At 37.4% G+C, this 27,142-nt stretch overlaps 1 protein-coding gene and 1 non-coding gene across 5 annotated transcripts in view; one reads left to right on the plus strand and one right to left on the minus strand.

Annotated features, from left to right (window-relative positions):
• EPB41L5 (erythrocyte membrane protein band 4.1 like 5) overlaps window positions 1-15,040 on the minus strand; it is a 175,142-nt gene extending 160,102 nt beyond the window's left edge. For all 4 annotated transcript variants that reach the window (XM_045825863.1, XM_045825862.1, XM_045825861.1 and 1 more), the window contains exons 1-2: window positions 14,888-15,040; window positions 10,626-10,813 (exon numbers count right to left, since the gene is read on the minus strand). In XM_045825863.1, coding sequence (XP_045681819.1) covers window positions 10,626-10,805 — 180 coding nt within the window. In that variant the 5' untranslated portion in view covers window positions 10,806-10,813; window positions 14,888-15,040. The remainder of the gene's footprint in view (window positions 1-10,625; window positions 10,814-14,887) is intronic.
• On the plus strand, window positions 9,736-9,919 carry LOC123810523. Its single transcript, XR_006784254.1, has one exon. It is a non-coding gene; the product is annotated as a U2 spliceosomal RNA (small nuclear RNA).
• Window positions 15,041-27,142: the final 12,102 nt, after the last annotated feature.

Raw genomic sequence — 27,142 nt, forward strand, 5'->3', positions numbered from 1 at the left:
AGGATGCTCACAGAACTGGTTCATTTTGGTGGCAAATTTGATGAACAAACGCAGCCTACAATAAGTGAAATGAAGAAAAATGCACAGGGAACCAATAGTGATGGAATGAAAGCTGGGTCTCACATCAATGGAGTGGACCACAAGGAAAAAAGAAATAACCACACAGAAAAGAATGAAGAAACAAGAATTCAAAAAAATGAGGAGAGGCTTAGGAATCTCCAGGGCATCTTTAAATGATCCAACATCCAAATTATATATATAATTTGATATATATATATAATATATATATTATAGGGGTGCCAGAAGGAGAAGAGGAAGAGCAACCAGTAGAAAACTTATTTGAACAAATAATAAAGGAGAACTTCCCCATTCTGACAAAGGAAATAGACTTCCAGGAAGTCCAGGAAGCTCAGAGAGTCCCAAAGAAGTTGGACCCAAAAAGGAACACACAAAGGCACATCATAATTACTTTAGCCAAGGTAAAAATGAAGAAGAGAATCCTAGAAGCAGTAAGAGACAAGGAGACAGTAACCTACTAAGGAGTTCCCATCAGACTGTCAGCGGATTTCTCAAGTGAGGCCTTACAGGCAAGAAGGGGCTGGAAAGAAGTATTCCAAGTCATGAAAGGCAAGGACCTACATCCAAGATTGCTCTATCCAGCAAAGCTTTCATTTAGCATGGAAGGGCAGATAAAGTACTTCTCAGATAAGGTCAAGTTAAAGGAGTTCATCATCACCAAGCCCTTATTTTATGAAATGTTAAAGGGACTTATCTAAGAAACAGAAGATAAAAAAAAACACGTATAGTAAAATCACAGCAAACTCACAATTATTAACAACCATACCTAAAACAAAAACAAAAACTAAGCAAACAACTAGAACAGGAACAGAACCACAGAAATGGAGAACACATAGAGGGTTATCAACAGGGGAGTGGGAGGAGGAGAAAGGGAGAAAAGGTACAAAGAATGAGTAGCATAGATGGTAGGTAGAAAATAGGGGGAGGGCAAAATGGTATGGGAAAAGTAGAAGCCAAAGAACTTATGACACATGGACATGAACTAAAGGGGGGCGGGGAATGTGGGAGGGAGAGGGTGTGCAGGGTGGAGGGGAATGAAGGGGAAAAAAATGGGACAACTGGAATAGCATAATCAATAAAATATATTTTAAAAAACAAAAAATAAAATACCTAAAATAAAAAGACAAGAACTTTACCATGCCCTCATGTCCCTGACCTCCTCTCCACCCAATCCTCCTCATGTTTTATGAATATACTTCCTGTTTCTTTTTATTTGGTCATGGCTAATTTTTAAAGACAACAATCTTTGGTACTTGATTATTCTTTACATGTCTTACATGTGTAAATTGCACATCTAGTAGCATCTGCCAGATTGTTTGTCTGTTCATCTGAGTTCTTCCTCAGCAATGTTCCCCATGTTGGACTCTGCATGGCTGATCTTTAATAGTCTTATGTTTGACAATAGGTTAATCATGCCTATCTGAACAACAGCCGGCTCGATATAAAATTCAAGGCTCAAAGTTATTTTCTTTCAATAACCTCTTCAATATGCAAAATATATTCCATCATCTTCTTAAAGTCTATACTGCTGTTGAAAAGTGTGATGTCAATCTGAATCTTGTTCTTTAAAAATATTTATTCTCTTAGGTAAGCTTTAGACTTTTCTATATCTCTGATAGTCTTAAATTTCACTATAATGTGTCCAGATATGGGTTTTTCCTTAACTCTATTTCGTATTCTATTGGTCTTTTTAATCTGAGATCTTCCTTTTTAATTCTGGAAAATCGATCTATTATTTCCTCAAATATTTTTCTCCTACTTTTGTCATTTTTAAGTTTCCTACCTAAGTGCTGATACTTCAAGATTTTTCTATTTCTATTTATTTGTTTTTTAAAGATTTTATTTCTTTATTTTTAGAGAGAGGGGAAAGGAGGGAGAAAGAGGGAGAGAAACATCAATGTGAGAGAGATACATCAAATGGTTGCCTCTCACATACCTCTAACTGGGGACCTGGCCAGCAACCCAGGTATGTCCCCTGTCTGGGAATTGAAGCAGTGACCTTTAGGTTCACCGGTCAGCAGTCAATCCACTGTGCCACACCAGCCAGGGCTGAAGACTTTTTGTTTGTTGTTTGTTTGTTTTTAACAGACAGTCACTTATTAAATAATCCTAATGACTACAGCTTACTTGTTGATTCAACAAACACAAAACAGACAAAAGTTCAAAAAGCCTTAGTAATATGACAAAATGTCAAGGTTAAAAAAATGACAAGGCTAGAATTTGAATTTTGCTGTCTCCCAAGCTCAGATTCCCTAAGAGTTACACATCACACCCAGATTTTGTCTGGAATGTCACCTCTCAGATCAATAATCAGATATGCCAACTTATCACAACTTCCTCTTCTAACTTGTTCACAAATTACTCTCAATACCTAGGTTCTCCAACCACACGGGAACTTCCAGTACACTAACTGTACTTAATTTTCCTCTTTAACATAAAATTTACCATTTTAACCATTAAAAAAATATAATTCAACGCCATTAGATACATTCACAATTATGCAACCACCATCACTATCCATTTCCAGGGCTCTTCCAGTTGTCATCCCAATCAGACACTTTGTACCCATTAAATAATTGCTCCTTATATCCCCTCCCCTCAACCCCAATAAACTTGTTCCTACTTTCCCCCACCAAATGGTTGTTATTATCTTTGTGGAAAATCATTTGACCATATATTTCAGGGTTTATTTCTCGACTCTATGTCTGTCTGTATGCCAGAACCACCAAGTTTGGATTACTACAGCTTTGTAGTAGGTTTTGAAATAAAGACACATGAGTCTCTTTTTTTCTTTCAAGTTTTGGCTATTTGGATTTCTTTAAGATTCCACATAAGTTTTAGAATATACTTTCCTATGTCTGCAAAAACTGTCCTTGCGATTTTGACAGGGATTACATTGAGTCTATAGATGGCTTTGGGTGGCCCTGTCCTCTTAACAATTTGTTTTCCAATCCAACCCTGGCTGGTGAGACTCAGTAAATTGGGAGCTGGCCTGCGAACCAAAGGGTTGTCGGTTTCATTTCCAGTCAGGGCACATGCCTGGGTTTTAGGCCAGGGCCCCAGTAGGGGGCGTGCGAGAGGCAACCATACATTGATGTTTCTCTCCCTCCCTTCCCCTCTAAAAAGAAATAAATGAAATCTTCAAAAAAATATTGTTTTCCAATCCATAAACATGGTATATCTTTCCATTTATTTAAATAACCTTTCATTTTCCTCAGCAATGTTTTGTAGTTTTCAGTGTATAGGCATATCTCAGACATATGGTTCTAGACCATCACATTAAAGCTGAATATCACAAAGCAAGTCAGATGAATTTAATTTCTCATTGCATACAAAAGTTTTGTTTACACTATACTGTATTTAAGTGTGTAATAGCATTATCTCTAAAAAACGCACATTCCTTAATTAAAAAACACTTTATTGCTAAAATATACTAAGCATCATCTCAGCCTTCAGTGAGTCACACTTTCTTTGCTGGTGCAAGGTCTTACCTTCATTTGTAAAAAATACAGTTTCTGCAAAGCACAATAAAGTGAAGTATAATAAAATAAGGTATGCCTATACTATACAAGTTTTTTGCCTCCTCAGTTAAATTTATTCCTAAGTAATTATTCCCCTGGATGCTGTTGGAAATGAATTTTCTTAATTTCAGTTTTGCATTGTTCACTGTTAGTGTACAGAAGTTACTGATTTTTGTTGATTTTGTATCCTGAAATGTTGCTAGATTTACTAGCCCTAATAGTTTGTCTGTTTGTTTTGTACATGGAATCTTGAGGGTTTCCTACTTTTAAGATCATGTCATCTCAAACAAAAATAATTTTATTTCTTCCGTTAGAATTTGGATGCCTATTATTTCTTTTTCTGCCTAACCTGCTCTGGCTAGAATTTCCAATTCTATGCTGAACAGAAGTGGTGAGAGTACGCATCCTCGTCTCATTCTTTATCTTAAGAAAAAAGGAACTTCTAGTCTTATCTTCCATTTCATAACTTATCTTTTATGCCTCCAAATTCTATAGTTTCTTTCCTCCAAGAGTGGTCCCTATATATAATCTCCACACTCACTGACTTGTACTTTACCTTAATTCATTTTAGTTTTGTCCCATTAATTGTGTTCTTTATACTTTTCATACTTAATTTTTCTATTGAGTCCTTTTAAATTTTTATTCTTCTTTCATATATCTAATAATTTCCTTATCTTTTAGAAAATTTATTAGACTTTCATTTTTGTTCCATCTGCCTTTGCATCCAGTGCTATCTGTAATACTGTTTGACATATTTTGTCATTTGACCTTTGAAATGCTTATGCTTATTTATTTCCTTATTTTGGCCATAGTCACTGTTAATGAGTTACTTTCTGTAGATCACATGTAACAAAAGAAAGCTCAATCTAAGTCTGTATCAGCTTCATTAAACTGAGAAATCAATGGGGATATAGGGGAGTCCTAGGGAGGAAAGAGCCCCAAGAACCAAAAACAAAGTTAATCATATCACATTTCCCGGAACAACTCCTCAGGTCAGTGATTCACTCCCACTCCCAAGGGAAAACTTAAGTCACATTGGGAAGGAGACATTCCTTTCATTATAATTCACCACTTCCTAAGAGTTTGGTGAAAAGAGGGGTATGAAATTTGAATAAGGGAATTTTAGGGGTGAGAAATTTTAGAGGTAGGATACGTCAGTCAGCACTATTGTGATTTACCTTTGAGGACACTTGCACCCACTATATGAGATACTGCTATCATACCAGTCAGTCAGGGGCCAGGTACTAATTATCAAGATAATAAGGGGTAAGGATCAAGACCTGATCAGATGGCAGTCCTCCTCCCAAGTTCTACTCTGCAGTCCCACTAACCTACCGTGGTCACCATACCACCACAAGCACCATTCCCAGCGCACGTGTGTACACACACACACACACCCCCCAACACCTCTTCCCTGAAGCTTTCTAATTATTCTTTTTATTTCTTAGATTTTTAAAATCTTTCCTTCAGGGGTTAGAAAGGTTTCTCACTTTGTGGAGAAAGTAAAAATCTGGCTGATTCCAAGAGCAACAAGTTCAGTGGCTAAAGCCAAGTGAGCAAGAGAAAAAATGGCCAACAATGGGAGAGAAATCAGCAAAAGACCATGAAATCTTAAATCCACATGGGCAAATAAAAGAAATTTAATTAAATATTTGAACATATTTATTCTAGTAACATAATGAAAAAGAGAAATATGGACTAAGGAAGGGAAGAAACAGGCTGTCATTACTGAAAATGACAAAGAAAACATAATTTTATTAATTTTGAAAAATGTTAAAATTTATTAATAGTTACCATCACATAATTAATTCAACTACTTACTTATTTTACATGACAACACCTTTACTAGACTGAGTGCTCAAGAATTTGATATAATCCACTATTCAGCACATCCCAATCCAAATTTGAGATCTGCTGTATTTTACACCAGGCATCAGCAAGGAACCATCACCTAACTGTGGAAACACAAACATTCAAAATGCATTTGCCAAGTATTCCTTTTTGGGAACCAACAACACAGCTTTCATAGCCACACACACAGCTGTACCTTTTAAAAAATGAGCAATATCATAGATGGAGCCTAACTATCAAATTTAAAAATTAAAATTCATCTCTATTTCTTGGGCATCCTTTAGTTATACACAAACCTAGACACTGTTCTCAATACCAATACATCTGATAAATGTGCAAAAATTGGGTGATACTGAATCATGCTTTTCCATCTTTCTGTTTTGACCCTTGTATCCTACTCGATAGTGTTACAAGGCCATTCCTTCTTTAAGTATTCGGGTTTAATGTGTGTGGGGAAAACTTGATTTTAAATCTTACTTATAATAACTGAGTCACAGGGCACTGTTAACTTAAATAGCAAATTCTAATTACACAAAACTTTGCAAATGGCAATGACCTTAAAAGGAACACAAAATATTTCTGAATTATAACAGAAAGAGCCACAGAAATCACCTGTAGCATTTTTTCATCTGATACCAAACTTACATGCTTTCATCACCTTAATTCTAAGGTACAGTTCTAAAACTAATTTCATATTCCATCACCATTCTTTATTTGCTTCAAAGACCAAAAGGAAGCACAACTGAAAAAAAAATAACTCTCATCATTATTCTGCCAAAGCATCATTTGCCAACCTCTTGAAACATGAGTTGTGTTGAGAAAGAACAAAGAATGTACTTCTGCTAACTGGAAGGACAGCTGCCTCCTCAGAATAAAAAACCTCTTCAAGATATGTATTAACCCCTTAATAGAGGCTAACTCAAGGCCAACCAACAGTGAACACAAGGTATTTGCAGGTTTCTAATGTTAATAATGCTCCATCTAACTGAAATCTGACATCTCAGAAGAGAATCTCTCAAAACACTTGAGGAACTAACTGCCAGACTGTTTTCCAAAGCAGCTGCACCACTTTACATTCTTGAGAAAAAATGGGAACCGAGTTTAGACTTCTCCACAATCTCACCAACACCTGCTATTATATAGCAGCATAAAGTATATGCAAATGCTTTCTCCCATTTTGTAAGTCTTTTCACTTTCTTGATGGTATCCTTTGAGGTGTAAAAGCTTTAATTTTGATAAAGTCCAATTTATTTTTCCTTGTATTGTTCATGTTTCCGGTGACATATCTAAGAAACTCGTGCCAAATCCAAGGTCATGAAGATTTATCCCTATAGTTTCTTCTAAGAATTGTATACTCTTAGCTCTTATGTTTAAGTCTTTGATCAATTTTGAGTAAATTTTTATATATGGTATGAGGTAAGGTTCCAACTTCATTCTTTTGCATCTGGCTATCCAGTTCTCCTAGCATCACTTGCTGAAAAAATTATTTTTGCCCCAGTGAATGGTTCTGGTACCCCTGTCAAATATCAAATGATCACAGTTGTATGGATTTATCTGGGTTCACTATTTTATTCCACTGATCTGTGTGTGTCCATCCTTATACCAGTAGCACACCATTCTTGATTACCATTGCTTTATAGTAAATCTTACAACTGAGAAGTATGAGTCCTACTACTTTTTAAAAATTTTTATTTATTTCTAGAGAGAGGGGAAGGGAGGGAGAAAGGGAGGGAGAGAAACATCAATGTGTGGTTGCCTCTCGCACTTCCCCTACTGGGGACCTGGCCCACAACCCAGGCTGTGCTCTGCCTGGGAATCAAACCGGCAACTCTTCAGTTCATAGGCTGGCCCTCAGTCCAGTGAGCCACACAAGCCAGGACTACTTTGTTCTTTTTCAACGTTGTTTTGGCTATTCTGGGTCTCTTGCAATTCCACATGAATTTTAACATCAACTATCAATTTCTACATATAAATCAGCTAGTATGCTGGTGGGGATTATGTGGAACTTGCAGATCAGTTTTGAGTATATTGCCATCTTAACAATGTTAAGTCTTTCACTTTTTGCACAAGATGTTTTCTCACTTATTTAAAGGTATAACAATATATGGTCTACATAAAGACTTCAACATATATATCAACAAACTCAGTATATAAAATTATTATCTACTAATTAATCAAATATTTCCTATTAACTTAAAACTTAGGAGATACTGAGTTTTGAAAGACAGGCTGTTTACAAAATAATACTCAACTCAAAAATCAAAGGAGTTACTGTAGCATTTCCAAAGAGAAAATTTTTAAATCAGATAGAAACTTCCACTTAATGCCTTTATCATTCACTGAAAGGCCTTAACACTGTATTAGTTCTTTAACAAAAAGGAAAGGAAAGGAAGAAATTAGTTAAATAAATCCCTCCCCTAATTTGAGACAAAAGGAGAGCAGAAAGAAGAAAATGACCATTACTACTTATACATATTAAAGTCCATAGATTTTAATTACTCTATTTAATCACTGATAATCCTTTATAATATTTCCTGGGCAATCATCTTAGTTCCATGGTGGCTAGCAACAATCACTAATGACTCTAATCTTAATAGGAAATGAGTATGTGCTTCCTTTAATTTCCAAAATCAATTCTAGCCCTTCTTTTAAAATCATACTAGACTGGTTGAGAAGCTAAATCAAAAAAAGGAAAGACCTTTTCTTCTCAGAAATTAATATTCCTCTGGCCTTTTCTCCTTCAGTAAAGCAGTTTAGCTGGCAGGCCAATGCCCATTTTATATCCATTCAAGTATCTAGAGTTAGTTTACTAACTCTAGGATTTCACCTACAAAGCTGAAAAGGCAATTGTTCTAGTTCCACAAAGAGTCGAATCTAAAACTCTTGGCTTTTTCACTACAACTGTCTGCATGAGAAGCCAGCTTGCATTTCTGGCCTTGCTCAAGAATCATATATACCCTCCAGAGCATACCAAGCATAGGAAACCATTCTATAGCAGTCACTAGCCATTCGTTCTATTACTTTAAAACCTAGTGCTGTTTTCCCTCCACAATGCACTGCCTTTTATCAAAGCTCCTACAAATTCCACTTTCCTAGTTATCAGCCTCTCCATCAACAACCCTGAGACTTCATATTTCAAACATTAGGTAATAAGAAACTTCTTTCCAGTCTTTTATACAAGAATCTCGAGCTTTTCACCACATACCTAATATTTTAATAGAATAATACACACAAATCTTAAGATACTTAACAAAGAAGAAATGAATACGAAAATTATCCTCACAAAGCATCATATATTGGAACGTCTGACAAGCCCTCAAAAAGGCCTTATAGCACAGGTGGCAAACACAAGGCCCATAGGCTGAAGCCAGCCCTCCACCTTGTTTTATCCAGCCCTGCACCTTGTTCCTATCTGGTGGTGGCGCCAAGCTCTCGCTTAACTGTTATAGTGACTTTATAACACTTTAAGAAATCCTGGCCCTGGCTGGTGTGGCTCAGTGGATTGAGCGCCAGACTGCAAACTGAAGGGTCACCAGTTCGATTCCCAGTCAGGGCACATGCCTGGGTTGCGGGCCAGGTCCCTGGTTAGGGGTGTGTGAGAGGCAACCAACTGATGGCTGTTCCTATTGCACATCATCGTTTCTCCTCCTCTTTTTCTTCCTCCCTAACCCTCTCTCTAAAAATAAATAAATAAAGCTTTTCAAAAAATTACCTCTTCAGCCCTGGCTGGTGTGGCTCAGTGGATTGAGCACCAGCCTACAAACCAAGGGGTCACCAGTTTGATTCCCAGTCAGAGCACATGCCTGGGTTGTGGGCCAGGTTCCCCAGTTGGGGGCATGTGAGAGACAACCCATACATTGATATTTCTTACCTTCTCTTTCTCCTTCCCTTCCCCTGTCTAAAAATAAATAAATAAAATCTTAAAAGAAAAAAACCTCAATTTTACATTGCATTATTTTGAAAAAGTATAAGGTACATACTTAGTACATTCTAAATTTAACAATCACAACATTCACTTAAATAAACTATCCAAATCCTTAAATCTCTTACTCCCTAAGTTTATGGCCTTTCACAGCTTATTCAACTAATGTTGCAGCAACCAGAATATCACCTCTCACAAAGACTCTTTTTTTTTATCATATTTTGGGTAAATGAGTGTGTACTAAAAAGAGTTTGTGAGGAAGGAAGACCCTGTGGAACATCCAATGATGTTCACATCAAGTCACACATTTTACAGTTTAATTATGTAAATCTTTTAATGCAGAACAAAGACAAGAAAAAAAAGATCACTTCTCAGCCTTTTAGCTAAGATCAAGTGTAGTATCTGTTCTTATCAGTTTAGTATCAGATACACCCTTTATCCAAGGATATTATATTAAATGCATTTTTGGAGCTGGGAGATAGAATTGCTTCCTCCACTCTGCACATAGACCCAGTACTGCACTACTTCTGGGAAAAGTGCACCAGAAAAAAAAAATGCCTGAAAAGAGTAAATTAACACCTTTCAAGTATATTGAACTGATTCACACTGTGAGTTAGGATTACTTATAACTGTAAAAAATCTATAAAAAACTTGAATATAATCACAATGTCCTGTGTTGAAATAAAGATCAGTATATGAAAAACCTCCTCCGCAAAAGACTTTGGGAGCAAAGAGATAGGCAGTCAGAGCTGAGGAATATAACGAAAATCCCTTTTCTCACTTCATTTCACTAAAATTTCTGCAAGCATACTGAACTGTGGAGGAAGTATTTGTTTTGAGGAAGGTAAGGAATGTTTTGAAAACTGCAGAAAATAAAAGTCTTACAGTTTACATACATGCAAGCATCATTCTGGATGCCAATAATTTGCACTGCTGTAATTACTGCTCAACATCTATTGTGAGAAATCCATCGGAGTGCACTATGTACTGCCATTGTAAAGTATACACACACAAATGACCTGTATCAATGACTTAAATATTATAACTTAAATGTTTAGGTAACGGCCACTAATTCCAGAGAAACACTATCACGCCAGGATCCTAAAGTTACCTGATTCATGTACCTGTATGTTTCAGTGCCTGACCCACACTAACCCTTACCACCTACTCCCCTAAGAAGTTATCAAGTAGAAAGCTCATATGAAAAAAAAATGAGCTCATATAGACTCTGCAGGTCAGCAAGACCTACTTACCGGCAAGTCCACACTAACATCGGTGCCATCCAGAAGTGACACTCGACATGTGATGATGGACTTAGAATCTCCAGCTGCAGGAATGTGTGTGGCAGCTCGTTGAGCTTCTCGGAGTCGTTCCTTCTCAGCATGTTTACGCATTGACCGACGCCCAAGTGTTCTACGAAAGAAGCTCAGCATTTTTGTCACTATAAAAAGTGAAAGAAAAACACATCAGAAGACTCCTGAATTTGCAGTTAGAAAAATGATGTTATTTAATATAGTCCTATGGACATTAATAGATATATATGTAATTTAAAAGGGGTCCCAATGAAGTAAATTTGAAAAAAATAATTAAAACTGGCCACTTCAATTCAAAGTTTTTAAAGACTTTATATAAAACAAAAGTATGGCTTACAGTATTTCTAAACATAGTGGACTACTTTATAAAGAGCTTATCTGATAGGAAAAGGCAAACATTTATGAAGTTCATCAGGTCTTTGAATCAATAAATTATATGTACAATAACAATATATCCCCACAAACATTAGGGAGACAATGCCATATAAGAAGCTATTCTTTGCTGATAATAATCCTAAGAAGTTCCATTTCTCTTCTGAGCTTTCATAACAAAATACAAATAATGAACACCTATTTCAACTAAAATACATATATTTCAAATATAAGTTTTTATCAAATAGTCTACTATTACTTCCAGATTTTAAATTGTTACTTAATATAAACTATTCTTTATAATATCAAATTAATGTTACTTTGTTCCTTACCTCTGTTAAGAACATTAAGGTTAATCAAAATAATTAAAATGATTATTAGCGATTTTAAAAATATAACACACAAAATGAAAATGCCACAAAAACTACTTTGCTAACCTAATGTTTGAATTTTCAAAACTAAGAGTTTGAAAAAAATAAGTACATATGACTAAGCCAACAAACAAAAACAAGGCAATTATTCATTACAGAGAAAACAAAAAGTTGTACAGAAAAGGGAAAGTAATCACAGTACACTATATGACTCAGCTAACAGTTTAATTATACTATAAGTACTAAATATTGACCTAACCATAACCATATAATACTATAAATATGAAGCTCTGACTTAACCATAACTACACATATATACACACATATGCACACACATATATATCCATAACTAACTGAATGAAGGGTATAATAGAGGCAGGTGTGGACAGAGAGCTAATTCCTCATCTTACCCAGCAGGAATTCAATAGATAACTCCTAAAACTAAAAACGAAGAAGTAGCAATAACAGCATGTTATTTAAAACGTGACAGTGGTTGGCCTGAGAAGGAAGTGAATTCAGGAGAGTGCTGATTTTCAAAAGAAGCCTTTCCATTCATTACATGACTCGTTCAACTAGATATACTTATAAACTTGATAAAAATAAAAGCTAATTTTAAATAAATACAGTCATACTAAAAAATAAGTCCCTCTCTCCCTCTCTGCCCTCCTCTCTTTCTAAAAGCAATGAAAAAATGTCCTTGTGTGAGGGGAAAAAAACTGCCTAGCCCTGGCAGTGGCTCAGTTTGTTGGAGTGTCATCCAGTACACCAAAAGGTTTTGGGTTCAGTCCCTGGTCAGGGCACATACCTGGGTTGTGAGTTTGATCCCCAGTATGGGAGACAACTGATGGATGTTGTTCACATTGATGTTATTCACATTGAATGTTGTTGAAACATTCTCAGTTATCATATATGTATTACAAGTATAGATATTCCTACATAATTAGGTAAACTGAAAAAGCCACGATACTTGTCATTTATATGTTCAACTGCTTAGATCCCAAGGAAATAACTAAAATTTTAGATAGCTTTCAAGTTTACAAAGCACTCATACAGTAACATCTGGCTCCAGTCTCCATCTCTCCAAGTTTTTTCAGGCACTGCTCCCTCTGCATCTTACTATCCAGCCTCATTTCAGCTGCGTATGAAAGGTTGTGCTGTACTTGTTATCCCAGACTTCTGTCAGAGAATCTCTCCTTATTCCTATTAACTCAACAACTCCATCTGTATCTTCCGGAAAAGAAAAGGTAGGTCTGAACTCTGAAAATATTTTACTACTTCATTAATCAGATTTTCATTATTCATTTGCAAGCCCATCTCCTTTATTGTAAGTTCCTTGAGGAAATGATTCCTACTTTGAACAGCAAGCCACCCAGCACATTTCATCAGGTACAATACAACAAATGTTTGGTAAGTACTCTTGCTTGGTCCTCAAATAAACTCCCCAAAGTACTGTCTTATTTTCATGAATAAACTGAGTCAGAGATATTAAGCCACGGGCCAGATAGTTCATTATTTAGTAAGTAGTGGAGACAGGGGCTCAAACTCTAATTTTCTGACTACAAATCTTGTTCTTTCTTTCTACTACATCATAACACCATTCAGGTCAAGTCTCATTTTAGAGATAAGAAATTATCAAAAGCCAGAGCTAAAAAGAAGTTGAATGAAAATACAAACAAAACATACATGATAAATTTATTTTTTTTTAATTAATTCAGCTTATTCAACAAATACCAAGGGAGAAATAAAAAGATGCAAAGGAAAGATCCTTCTGGGCAGCACACTGCCAGCTGCTTACTCTGCTCTAGTACCCTTTCTGCTCAGTTCAAGAGTCTTACTTTTCTCCTTATCTGTTTCATCTCTCTGGAATGCTCTTTTCCACCTCTCTCACACTCCCCCACCCTCTCCTACTTCACATGGCTAATTTCAGATTTCTGGTTGAAATGTCTTTTGCTCAGAAAGGCATTCCTCACTCCTGAGTCTAAACTAGGTGCTCCCTTTAGTACCCTCAGCCTTTTCTTTACAACCTTAAAGACTCTATAATTAAACATCCACCTGTTTAATTACTTGTTTTGGTGGGCACTTCCCCCACTAAGACACAAGGACAGGCACCTACTCTGGTTTAACAAGATGACCCAGTTAGCACAATATGCATATTAGGCACTTAATGAAGAATCTGTCTGACAAATGATAAAGTGCAATTTTTGGACGGCAGAGTCTTACAGGTTTTGTTTTTTTTTTTAAATACTAGTTTTCAGTCTATTGTTGCTAATTCCTCCGGCAGTGAACTAACAAGGGTTTCCATTATAATCATAAAAATACAAATTGACATTACTACCTAAATTAAGCGTTTTTATACAGATCTAAAACTCAAAAGTTTGTCATGAAATGTATAGACTCTCATACATGACTGGTGGCCACAATCTTCTTAATGAAGAAGTATACCAATATACTGCAAGTACCATATATTAATATCTTTTGTCCCCATAATCCCAAAGTATTTTCCTGTAAGAGAAATTTTTATTTGTAAGAGAATAATTCAACACATGTTATAATGTTCATCTTGTCTTCTAACCAAGTTTATTTATAAAGAGAAAACCCTGCCAATCAGGTGATACGCACAAATAATACATTACGTTACACAGGATTCAACAATGTGCTCGTTGTGTTACAAATCCAGTTATAAGTAATCTTCCCCCCCAAATCTTAAAAAATTGCTTTTGATATTATTTTAAAATGTTTTCAAACGGTTTAAAAGACTTGGGTCTCCTACTCTTTAGAATTTGAGACTTGGTCACCATAAAAATAGTGAGAAATACAATTCATGTTTACACACCAAAGAACCCATCATTAACTCCCCCAATGCCACCACGGGTGCGGGTAGGGTCCTCCAGACCCGGTCATTCCAGGGAGCACACCTGCCTCACATTTTCCAAGTAGCTGAAGTTTTAGTGAAACACAAATTATCTCCAAAAACACCCACGGGTTTTTGTCACAAGACCCTGACAAACTCAAGTTGTGTTTTTTCTCTGACCACCCACACAGTTCCCCAGCTGGGTGGCTAAACTGCCCACTCCGAGGTGAAGGCCCCCGCCCCGCCCCGCCCCCGTCAGGCCCGCGACCCCCACCTCCGGCAACTCTGGATCTCCGGCGGCCGCAGGGGCGGTCGCGGCACACATTAACCGACTTAGCCCGGGGCACTCCGCTCCAGCAGCACGGTATCGCCCGAAACTCCGCGGCCCCACCCCATTGGCCGCCACTACCCGTCCTCTCTCCGAGGGTTTAATTCTTTGCCCTTTGCCGGCCAGGTGGAGAAGCCACGGGCAGCCACAGGGTCCCGAGGCGAGGCCGCAGCACCGGTCGCAAACGCAGCCACCAGCACCAGGGCAGCGGCCCGGGGCTTTGAGGGGAATGGGGCGTGGAGCAAGCCGGGCGCGGGCGCTGGGCTTTGCGCTTGCTTACCTGGGCAGGGACGGCGGCCCAGCGGCCAGCAGGCGAAGTTGAGGAAGGGACAGCCCCTCGCGAGGGGCCAAGAAATGGCGGCCTGATGAGCTGAGACACACCGTGCTAATCCCCTGGACGACCCGTGGGGCCAGCGGGCCAGCCCCTGCTGTCTTCCCTAAGCTCCACCCTTGTAGGCGGAGCGCGCAGCTCTTAAATGGGCAATGACACCGCCCCGGAAATTGCTTGGCTGGGTGAAACTCTGATTAAAAGGGCGATGGCAGGCCGTAGCGACCCAGAACCAGCGATCTGGCCCCGGCACCGCGGCTGGTGGCTGCTGCCCAGCCCCGGCAGGAGTAGCTCTCTTGGTTGGGCGTCAGACCGCCAGGAGAAGGTAGCTGAGTAGATTCCCGGTCAGGGCACGTGCCAGGTTTGCAGGTTATTCCCGGGTCAGGGCGCATAGGAGAGGCAACCAATCAATGCTTTTCTCTCACGTCACGTTTCTCTCCTTCTTTCTCCCTCCCTTCCCCTCTCTCTAAAAATAAATAAATAAAATCCTTTCAAAAATAAGTAAATAAAGAGGCGCTGTCTGAAAACCATCCCTGGCTATCAGACCTCAGGGCTGAGAGGGCGTAAAGACTAGCAGCTACCCTAAAAAATTAGTCCTATCACAAAGGGAGCCTCTCGGTGCTAAAAGATTCGTTCATTCGTTCCAGAAATTAATTAATTTAGCAAATATTTACAGCCCTGTTGTTAAAAGAACCTTCATGCTAATAAGTATTGTGAAGAAAAATAAAGCAGAGAACGATTAACAAGGAGATTGCTATTTCACCTAGTGTACTCAGGGAGATCCTCTATGACAAAGGGACTTTCATCTATTCTCTACCTACAGACAGTTTATGGAAGTGCCTGCTATGGATCAGGATGTGTTCTAGACACTGGAGATAAAACGCATAAAGAAGATAGACAAAACTCCGCCCTGGCTGGTGTAGCTCAGTGGATTGAGCGCGGGCTGCGAACCAAAGCATGGCAAGTTCGATTCCCAGCCAGGGCACATGCCTGGGTTGCAGGCTACGCCCCCCCCCCCCCCGAACGGCACATTGATGTTTCTCTCTCTCTCTTTCTTTCTCCCTCCCTTCCCTCTCTAAAAATAAATAAATCTTAAAAAAATGTTTAAAGAAGATAGACAAAATTCCCTCATGCAACTTAAGTCCAGCAGGAGAGAGAGAAAATAACTGAGATCAAATTAGTTAAATTAAATAATAAGTTAGGCACTGTTAAATGACAAAGAAAAAAATTTAAATCAGAACAAGGTGCAATTTTTGATAGATTGGCTAAGTGAGGAAGAAGATGTTAATCAGAAGGTTGTATATGAATATTCACAAAGTTGTGCAACCATCCCCACAATCTAATTGTAGATCATTTTGTCATCTCTCATGGAAAGAAAAGCATGGATGTACAAGGGTGGGAGGAATTGTTGGGGGTCATTTTTACATCTTTATCTCAATAAAAAAGCAATGATGATGATGATACAGGAAGGAGTGAAAGAGTGGGCATATAGATGTAGGGAGAAAGGATCATGGATTGAAGGTGGGTAGATAGGACATTAAACTGTTATATTTTATGTATGGATTTAATTTTTTTCCATAGTGAAAAGTTTTTATAAAATACTATCGGGACCATGTACCCCTTGGAAAGCCTTCATGACTCCTGAGGGGTCTAATTACCCCTGTTAGAAAACTGTACATTCTTGGGTGCTATCCACTCAAGTCTACCAATGCCACCTCCCTCCAGGTATTACCCAGTGTGTACATATTTGAAAGCTGTATGGTAATATATCTGTTTACTGATTTTTTAAAAAAGGAAGCATTTTTTGTCAATTCTTATAAACCTACTTCATTGTCCTAAATTGTTGCATAACACACTAGTTTGGAGAAAATGACTTTTTCCTCCTCTTCTGCTCAGTTTTTTTCCTACATCTTATCAAGAGTAAGGTTGATGGAGGCTGTGGATGAGGTGAAATAGGTTGAGAAAGATGGTGATAGGCTTAAGGAAAAATGAAACACAAGGACCCAAGTCATACAAAGTTGTACATGATCTAATCAGCTAAGATTATTCCTAATAATAATTTATCACCTCCCAAAATCCTCTCTATCAGACATAAATAAACTTCATGGCACCCATGTTTTGTAGTAAATTAGCCCACTGACTCCCACCAGAGGCAGAGAAGTCTCTCCTCTTGAAGACAGTTGAATTAGTAAAAAATGCAGTTGGAGCCCTGGCTGGCATAGCTCAGTGGATTGAGTGCGGGCTGGGAACCAAAGTGTCCCAGGTTCGATTCCCAGCCAGGGTACATTCCTGGGTTGCAGGCCATAACCCCCAGCAACCGCACATTGATTTTTTTTCTCTCTCTCTTTCTCCCTCCCTTTCCTCTCTAAAAAATAAATAAATAAAATCTTTGAAAAAAATAAATAAAAAGCTAGTCTAAAAAAATGCAGTTGGCTGAAAGTAATAGGGAAACAGTGAGTAATACTTAACAAAATAAGGAACTTCTTTTTCCCACATAAGTAATCTAGAGGTAGGCAGCTGCCTAGTGTTACTTCAGCTCCTCAACAATGATATAGTATCCTACACTCTTTTACTCTCTCTGGTCTCTCATTCTTGGCATGCAGAGTCTGGTTTTTCTGCTTGTAGCCTATTGGCCACAGGAGGGCTGCAATATCTCCAGTTCTGAGTTTCAGAAATGAAAAAGGGAAAAAGACCTGTTTTATTTTTATTATTTATTTATTTATTTATTTTATTTATTTCTAGATAGAGGGAGGGTGGGAGAGAAACATCAGTGTGTCGTTGCTCTCACATGTCCCCAACAGGGGGACTGGCCCAAAACCCAGGGATGTGCCCTGACTTAGACTCAAACCAGATACCCCTCAGTTCACAGGCTGTTACTCAATCCATGAGCCACACCAGCCAGGGCTTGAAGGATATGTATTTTTAAAGATTTTACTTATTTATTTTCACAGGGAGGAGAAGGGAGGGAGAGAGAGAGGGAGAAAACATCAATGTGCGAGTGAAATATCAATTGGTAGCCTCTTGCACGCCCCCAGCCTGGGATCTGGCTTGCAACCCAGGCATGTGACTTGAACCAGTGACCTTTTGGTTCTCAGGCCAGTACCCAATCCACTGAGCCACATCAGCCAGGGCTTGAGTGATGGTTTTAAGTGGATTTTTATCTGTCAGGCAGTTAAGTAACTTGTAAATTAATCTGATCATTTTGAGGTTTAAAGATCTTTTAGACGAAAGCAAAGTAGCCTTTTTACTAAAGCTTGTTTAGCCTCACTTCTAAGCCTGGCTTTTCTTGGGTTTTTACTGAATGCCCTGTATTTTGAAAGAGGCTTCTCCACTGGCTTGAAAGGAACTTGAATTACTCCCATCATTGTGGCCAGCTCTGGGGCTATTCATGTTACTACTTGGTAATTGTCTTTCCTCAGATGTTTTAGCCTGGCCTTATTTCACCATAGGCAAAGATTAACATTCAGTGCAGAACTCAAGGTGGCTTTTATGTAAATTTCTTGAATTCCCTCTCTATGTAGTTTCCTCCTCTGGAAATTTGCTTTATGCCTTCTAACAGCCCCAACTTTCTAAAACTTTGATGTATCTCCCAAATAGCAAGATTACAGTCCTATTTGAGTTCTGTATTTCTGTACCAGTTTATAAATGTCTCCACATATATAGCTTATGGTAAGGCTCACCTCACCTACTTTTTTTTTCTCAGGTATTATAGCCTTGCTCTGCTTTGGTCTAATATTGTACAAATTGTTTCCTATATTCTGTCAAACTTTATAGTTGTTCACACTAGAAGTCTGATTCTGGGCTCTGTAACTACCTCATGAAGCAGAAGTCTGAATAATATTTTTGTTAAGTAGACTTACATTATAAAAACAAAGAACCCAAATAAGGAATTCACCAAAAAAGAAATATACATGATCAACAAACACATTGAAAGATATTCAGTCTTGCTAATCAAATTTATATATACATCATTGCATATGGGAACATATAAAAGTCATAATATCCAGCAGGGATGAAGACACACATCATTGATGAGATTTTAAAGTGATATATGAGGTCTGTCCAGAAGGTATCCAGCCATGTAATATGAAAAAGACATTTATTGAAGAAGATACAAGATACAAGAAATGTTGTACAAAGGACAATGATGCCTTAGTTCCCTTCAAAGTAGGCACTTTAGGACCTCACACAGTTCTCTCAATCACCATCAACTGCCCCATTGTATTTTCTGAATCTCATTGAACTTATGAAATCTCTTCCCTTTCAACGATGATTTCAGATTTGGGAAAGCCAGAAGTCACAAGGTGCCAAATCTGGGCTGTTAGCAGGGCTGAGTCATCTGGGTGATGTGATGTTTCACCAAAAAATTCTGCATGAGACATGATGCATGTGATGTGTTGTTGTGACGAAGCTGCCCATTACCAGTTGCCCATAGTTGTGGCCTTCTGAACCATCCAAACAATTTCCACTTAGGAATGTTCAAGCTTAACACGAAATTTGTTGCTCTACTTGCTCAGTCATTTTGAATATGATGGCCACACAGTACACATGCTCACTCAACGGCATCTACCGCCCCCACTGACCAGTACAGTGAAGTCATCATTGTTCACACATGTGCATTCCAGTCCATGCTCCTTGGCTACCAGGTTACATCAGTGTTGCCCAAACCATTGTTATATTAACAATGGTTGGGTGTTTTCTGGGCAGACTTCATATATATATTTAAATATATATGTAAACATATAATTTAAAAATATGTTTACATATATATTTATTTAAATATATATTTAAAACATTAAAAATGGTAGGTTTAATATTTACTTGTTTTACTGATAAAAATTTCTTGTCTAGAAAGACAATTCAGTTAGTGAAAGCTGATTAATGATTTGTATGCTGAGGTGCTCAGGGATGAAGTGTTCAGATGTTAACATCATTTTATGAAATGTGTAAGAAAGGATGAATTGATGGATGGAGAAAGGCTTGGTAGATGAACATGTATGTGATAAAGCAAATACAGCTGAGTCTTAATTGTAGACCCTAGGGAATATATTTCTTTCCTTACATGTGAACATTTTTATAATACAATGTTTGAAATTTCATATATAGTTTACCCACATGTACAAGCATGATTTAAAAGAGAATACATAAAAGCCTAACTGTATCATCATTTTTAATGTTTAAAACCATTTAACCAATGTTTAAAAACTAAGCAACATATCTAAGTATCCCACATATCTGATGGGAAAAGTAATAATTGGTTGATTAAATATAAAACAATTTAAAGGAGACATTAAAAAATACATACATTTTGTTTTAGCTTAGGATATTTCATTTGTGCTCTGGCTAATGTGGCTCAGTGGATGGAGCACCAGACTGCAAACCAAAGGGTCACCAGTTCAATTCCCAGTCAGGACACATGCCTGAGTTTCGGGGCAGGTCTCAAGAAGGGAGATACTCAAGAGGCAACCACACATTGATGTTTCCCTTTCCCACTCTTTCTCCCTCCCTCCCCCTCTCTAAAAATAAATAAATAAAATCTTTAAGGAAAAAGATATTTCATTTGTGTCTTTTTATGTAAGACCAAACCTTTTTACTTTGAGTTTGAGACTGATTATAATTCCTTAGTCTTTGTGCCAAAAGCCAGTCAGTGAACTATTTTTGTGTGCTAGTCTCTCACGTGTATCACCCATTCTTTTTTAATTAGTCTATCATAATTGTCTAGCTTTCACTATTTTTAAAATAGGAATTTAAAGAATAGTTTATTTTTGTAAAAGATTTTATTTATTTATTTTTAGAGAGGGAAGGGAGGGAGAAATAGAGAGAGAAATATCAATGTACTGTTGCTGGGGGTCATGGCCTGCAACCCAGGCACATGCCCTGATTGGGAATTGAACCTGTGATGCCTGGTTCGCAGCCCACACTCAATCCACTGAGCTACGCCACCCAGGGCAGAATAAAGTTTATTTTTAAAATTTTATTTATTTTTAGAAAGAGGAGAAGGGAGGGAGAAAGAGACAGAGAGAGATATCAATGTATGGTTGACTCTCAAGTGGCACCCAGTGGGGACCTGGCCTGAAACCCAGGCATGTGCCCTGACTGGGAATCGAACCAACAACCCTTTGGTTTGCAGCCCATGCTCAATTCACTGAGCTATGCCAGCCAGGGCTAAAGAATACAGTTTAATTACATCTTGTAAGTCTTTGCAAACACCTTACCCTTTTCACACATTTTATTGTTTTATGTGATATATAATTAATTAAATTGATATAATGAAGGTAAATACCTATGCATGTTCAGGTTAGCAAATAAACAACTTATTTGCTTAAACTAGAAGAGCTCCAGCATAACTGAGAGCTGTTGATGATGGCAAAGGGAGGGCACAAGAGGGAAGAGCGTTAGTGTCCTGAGCAGGTCATTTTGATGGTGGTTAGGAAAGCTTTAGGCACAGATGAAATGTTAACAGAAATTAGAAAAAGCTTTTGCAGGTATACCCCAAACACAGAAATCATTAAAAAGGTTGATATGTTTGTTTATAAAAGTATTAAAAATGTGATCATACTACCCCAGCCCTCAAAAATAGTCAAACATAACACCGTAAGAAACAGGTTTTGCAACATATGATTGTCAAATGACTAATTTCTTCAATTTGTAACATCTTATAATGAATAAAACATTAAACAACTTGATGTAAAAAAGGATAGTAATATGAAATTTAGAAATCAAGAAATACATAGGATTAATAAAAATAAAAATCTATTTAACCCAACAGAAGAAATACATACAAATAAAATATTTCATTTATAAGATGAGCAAAAAATTAAGTTTGATTGCAGTTCTAATAATAATGTGGGGGAACATTCTCATATGCTTTGGTTGGAAGTGTAAACTGGTATAATCTTCTCTCTGAGCAATTAGAAAATGTTTACTAAAATTTAAAAATGTAGGTGCCTTTTATGACTTGGCAACCCCATTGCTAGAAATTTATCCTATGCATTACTTGTGATATTAATGAAAATATTTGCATAAGAATGCTCTTTGGAGCATTGTTTGTACAGTATAAACTAGAAACAAGCTAAGTGTCCACCAATAAGTTAAATTATGGCATAACCATATGATGGAGTATAAGCAATGATTAAAAAGAATGAGGTAGACCTGAATATGCTAATGTAAAAATATTTCCAAAATGACAAAGCAAGCTGTAGAATATATATACAATCTTTTGACATTAACAAAATGTATATGTACACACAAATGCATGCACATATTTTTCCCCCAGAAAAGAATACAAGAAATTTAGCAGAAGCTGCCATTGATTTGATGGAGACTATCCTTAGTTGTGGAGAATGTGGAAGAGGCTTTTAGAACTCCTATTGGATCATCCTTATATTGTTTATATTTAAAAAAAATATTTTATTGATTATGCTATTAGTTGTCCCAATTTTTCCCCCTTTGCCCCCATCCATGCTGTACCCTCCTTCCTTTCAGCAATGCTCCCTCCATTAGTTCATGTTCATGGGTCATGCATATAAGTTCTTTGGCTTCTCCATTTCCTATACTATTCTTAACCTCCCTCTGTCCATTTTGCACCTAGTAATTATGCTTCTTAATCCCTGCACCTTTTCTCCCATTGTCCCCCTCCGCCTTCCCAGCTGATAACCCTCCAAATGATCTCTGTATCTATGATTCTGTTCCTGTTCTGGTTGTTTCCTCAGGGTTTATTATTATTATTATTATTATTATTATTATTATTCAGTTGTTGATAGTTGTTAATTTGTTGCCATTTTAATGTTCATAGTTTTGATCTTCTTTCTCTTAAATAAGTCCCTTTAACATTTTATGTAATAGTGGCTTGGTGATGATAAAGTCCTTTAGCTTTACCTTGTCTGGGAAGCCTTTATCTGCCCTTCCATTCTAAATGGTAATTTTGCTGGATAGAGTAATCAAGGTTGTTGGTCCTTACTTTTCATCACTTTGAATATTTCTTGCCAGTCCCTTCTAGCCTGAAAAGTTTCTTTTGAGAAGTCAGCTGATAGTCTTATGGGAACTCCTTTGTAGGTTACTCTCTGCTTTTCTCTTGCTGCTTTTAAGATTCTCTTTACCTCTAATCTTTGGCATTTTAATTGTGTGTCACAGTGTCGTCCTCTTTGGGTCCAACCTGTTTGAGACTCTCTCTGCTTCCTGGACTTGTATGTCTATTTCCTTTGCCAAATTAGGGAAGTTTTCTTATGTTATTTTTTCAAATAAGTTTTCAATTTTTTGTTCTTCCTCTCCTCCTACTGGCAGCCGTGATTCAGATGTTGGTACATTTGGAGATGTCCCAGAGGCTTCTTATACTTTTTTTTTAATTCTTGTTTAATTCTTGCTGTTCTCATTGAATGCTTATTTCTTATGTTCCAAATCATTGATCTGAATCCTGCCTTCCTCCCTTTGAGTTTTTTCCCCTGTAGATTTTTCTTTTATTTTCATTAGTGTATCCTTCGTTTCTTCCCGGGTGTTTTTTATGCTATTGCCATACTCAATGAATTCATTGAGTGTCCTGATTACCAGTGTTGTGAACTCTGCATCTAATAGGTTGGTTATCTGTTTTGTTTTAGTTCTTTTTCTGGAGTTTTGTTATGTTTTCATTTGGGCCATACCTGTCTCCTCAAATTTGGAAGCCTCCTTATGTTGTTTCTGTGTATTAGGTACTGTTGCTTTGATTCCCTTAGTAGTGTGGTATAGTGTAAAAAAGGCAGCTGTATATTGTGTGGGGCAGAGTCTTAGGTAATTGCCAGGGTGGGGCAACCTACTTTACTGCTTGTGGCTGTGTGTGGGGAGAGCTCAGAGAAGGGACAGTGCCACTGCCTGGCTTCTGGAGGCTTACTCAACACTCATCCCATTTCCAGTCACTTCACCCACTCCTGGCATGCAACTGGCATCCTTACAGCTGTTATCCTGATGCTGAATGCAAGTGGGTGGGTTTGCACACATTCTAAGACTATGTGGACCCTCTAAGCAGTCTACTGAAAAATCTGGCAGTTTCTTCTGCTGTCCCAACCCCCACTGGTTTTTATAGTCAGAAGTCATGGGGTTTATCTTCCTGTTGGTTGCAACCCTGGGCTATGAGGTCTGGCCTGGGCCTGGGATCGCTTGCTCCCAAGGTATTGCTCCTGATTTTTATCCACCACACCTGAATGTGGTACTGCCCATTCCACCACCACCTCTATACCACACTGCATCTCCTTATCTCTCTGCCCATCTGTGTCTCCGCCCCTTACCCATCTGGATGAATGTGGCTTCTTTAAATCCTTGGTTGTTGCACTTCCATACTGCTCGATTTTCTAAGTTCTCAGTGTTGTTTTGAAGTTTAGTTGTAATTCTCTCTGTGGTTGAGTGAGGAGGTGCAGTATGTCTACCTATGCTTCCATCATGACTGGAGGTCTGTTTATATTTTTAATCTTGTATGTAAGGACAGATATGGCATAATCATAAATCTTTACACTTGTATTTTTTGTAGAATTTTTAATATACAAATAATATTTTCCCCAAGAAATTTTTTTAAAGATTTTATTTATTTATTTTTAGAGAGGGAAGGGAGGCAGAAAGAGAGAGAGAAACATCAATGTGCGGTTGCTGGGGGTCATGGCCTGCAACCCAGGCATGTACCCTGACTGGGAATCAAACCTGCGACACTTTGGTTCGCAGCCCGTGCTCAATCCACTGAGCTATGCCAGCCAGGACTGGAAATTATTTTCTTTTTGATGAAAAATGGCAAGCCTAACTGCACTTGGGGCAGATATAAAGCAAGCTGACTTCAGGAATAGAAAGTTCCTTTATTTTGATTGACAAGGTCTTACATTAGGAATACCAGAATGTAGGGGCTAGTGCTGGCAGAACACCAGGCATTATTCTTCTAAATTTCTTTTAGTTCCTTACTTATCCCCAGCCCCCCCCCCCAATACAGCCACCCTGTGAACCAGAAATTCTAGACATAAATGTAGTACTTAGCATTCTTGTAGTCTCTTCCAATCACCCATTAATGAATATAACCACTGTCAGAAAAGCCCAACAAAAAACTCCCATAAAATAATCTTCAAAACTCCTATACTTTAAATTACTAAAGCACATCTTTATTTAGCAATTGAACAATTTTAAGTCACAGCTCGAGTTTTTTCACATTTGTACCCGAATGACTATTTCTCAATCAAATGAATATGGCCAACAAAGTATGACATAGCATTTTACATAATATAAATCACTCTTACGACTAAAACAGTTTTAATGCAAATCGGCATTTTAATCCTATTTGCTATTAGTATTCATATTTTTACATGAATAGGAATTATAATTTTTCACCAACATTCAAATACACAAGGTCTTCCAAGTATACAGTAGGAAGAAGTGACAGATGAATAGTGACTCTCAAATTATCCAGTGTTGACCAAATTCAAGCTTACACATTTTAAGTAAACCCTAAGCTTCTTTGCCTCTTAATTAGGGAACAAATCCTATCAAAACATATTTATGTAAAATGGGAGAAGAGTTAACTTAAAAAACTAGGGGGTAATTGTATCTGCTACGAGTTCAGTACAATAAAACGTGAAATGGCAGCAGAACTGTAAAACTGTATTTTAATTAGGAAATAAACTACTTTTAACTGACATTTTGCTCTTCATATTTACATATAGCACCTGGTACAAGGGGAAAAAATCCCAAATTAAAACACCCACTACATAGAAATAATTATTTTAAAAACTACTGCTTAGAATATCACTTATGAGTATATAGTAAACCGTTTGTCCTAAAATTAAGCCTACACTGTAGAAAATAAAGACTAGCTTTTCTTATTTGAAAAGATTACAATATGAATTGTAAATGCAATGTCCTGACGCTGTAGAACACTGGGTTGGACAGTGTTAATTTTTTAAAGCACATATATTCTAATGACAGAAAATAAAAATGGCTAATGTAAACTGTTTTTAATTTCTTAAATTCTGTCCCTTGATATGTACTTACAGTGTCAGGACCTTGCCCCCTACAGCTTACTTGTGGTGCAGTATTGACTTAACCCCTAGGTGCAACACAAAACTAAACAGATGGATCTCCAAGTATTTATGTAATATACAAAAATGCAAAACAGAAATGATTATAGTAAATCAAAACTGGTTGAAGCTAGCTGAGAGAACTGAGTCCAGCAATATAGTCAACTAGGTAGCCTTTATTGTACTAAATAAATTACAGAAAAGTGGCAAAGCTAAAATCACACAAGTTACCTTTTAAGTATCAAGTGATCAAAAGATCATTGTAAAGCATTTATATTGGGTCCAAATGAGCTCTACATATTAATCCATTAATTTTTTTCCCTATTTACAAGACACCTAGTATATTTTTTAAATGTATAAATTAAGTCAGTAGTAAGCATGAAATAAAGTGCTACTATTTGAAATTCAAGAAATCAATTTCAGCATTGAAATTTGGCCTACTCTACAGAAAACAAGAATGAATAACCTTGTCAACTCACTGAAGGGTGGGAAAAGATGGGGGTAAGAGAATCCCAGAATTGGGTTGAAATTTTCTTGCCCAGAAAGGCAAATAACTGGAACACTATAATTCAAAAGTAAAAACTTAAAAGCTTCTCTTAAATAAAAAGTAAAATGGGCTCAACTGTGACTGCAGTGGATTTGGGGAAACCACAAATCAGTACCTATTTGGGTCTAAGACTGTAAGAAGGGATGAGCCCTCTTGATGGCTTCATGGTGATCATTTTCATTTATCAATGTGCCATTGTAGTTAAGGTCATGACAAATGCTACTTGATAAATTTTGAAAACTCCCAGGATTGAGGAGGCTCGATCCAAATCTTTTAGTAACTGTTAATAAAATTTAATGAGGAAGGTGTCATCTTTTAGTTAGTTTTTCAGGGTACTTACTTCACAAAGACTCTACTGTAAATGAAAATTAATATTTTACAAGTTAGAGGGATGGAAGCAGGTGTCAAAATAATGAAGACCCCATTGAGTCAAGTTTAATGAGTTGTAAATAATAACTACTACCTTTCAAAGAAATCGTTGAACAAATAAATCATACCTAAAGATGTTGGTTTAAAATGTAGGCTTTCTGTTTTTTTTTGTTTGTTTGTTTTCAGGAGACTTAATAAACCCTTAAGCATATAAGATAGCACTGCTACAAGGCAGAGTTGGGCTTATCTAAGATACTGAGAATAAAAAAG

The sequence above is a fragment of the Phyllostomus hastatus genome, unplaced genomic scaffold, assembly GCF_019186645.2.
Source record: "Phyllostomus hastatus isolate PE091 unplaced genomic scaffold, TTU_PhHast_1.1 phas_scaffold_60, whole genome shotgun sequence".
NCBI lineage: Eukaryota > Metazoa > Chordata > Mammalia > Chiroptera > Phyllostomidae > Phyllostomus > Phyllostomus hastatus.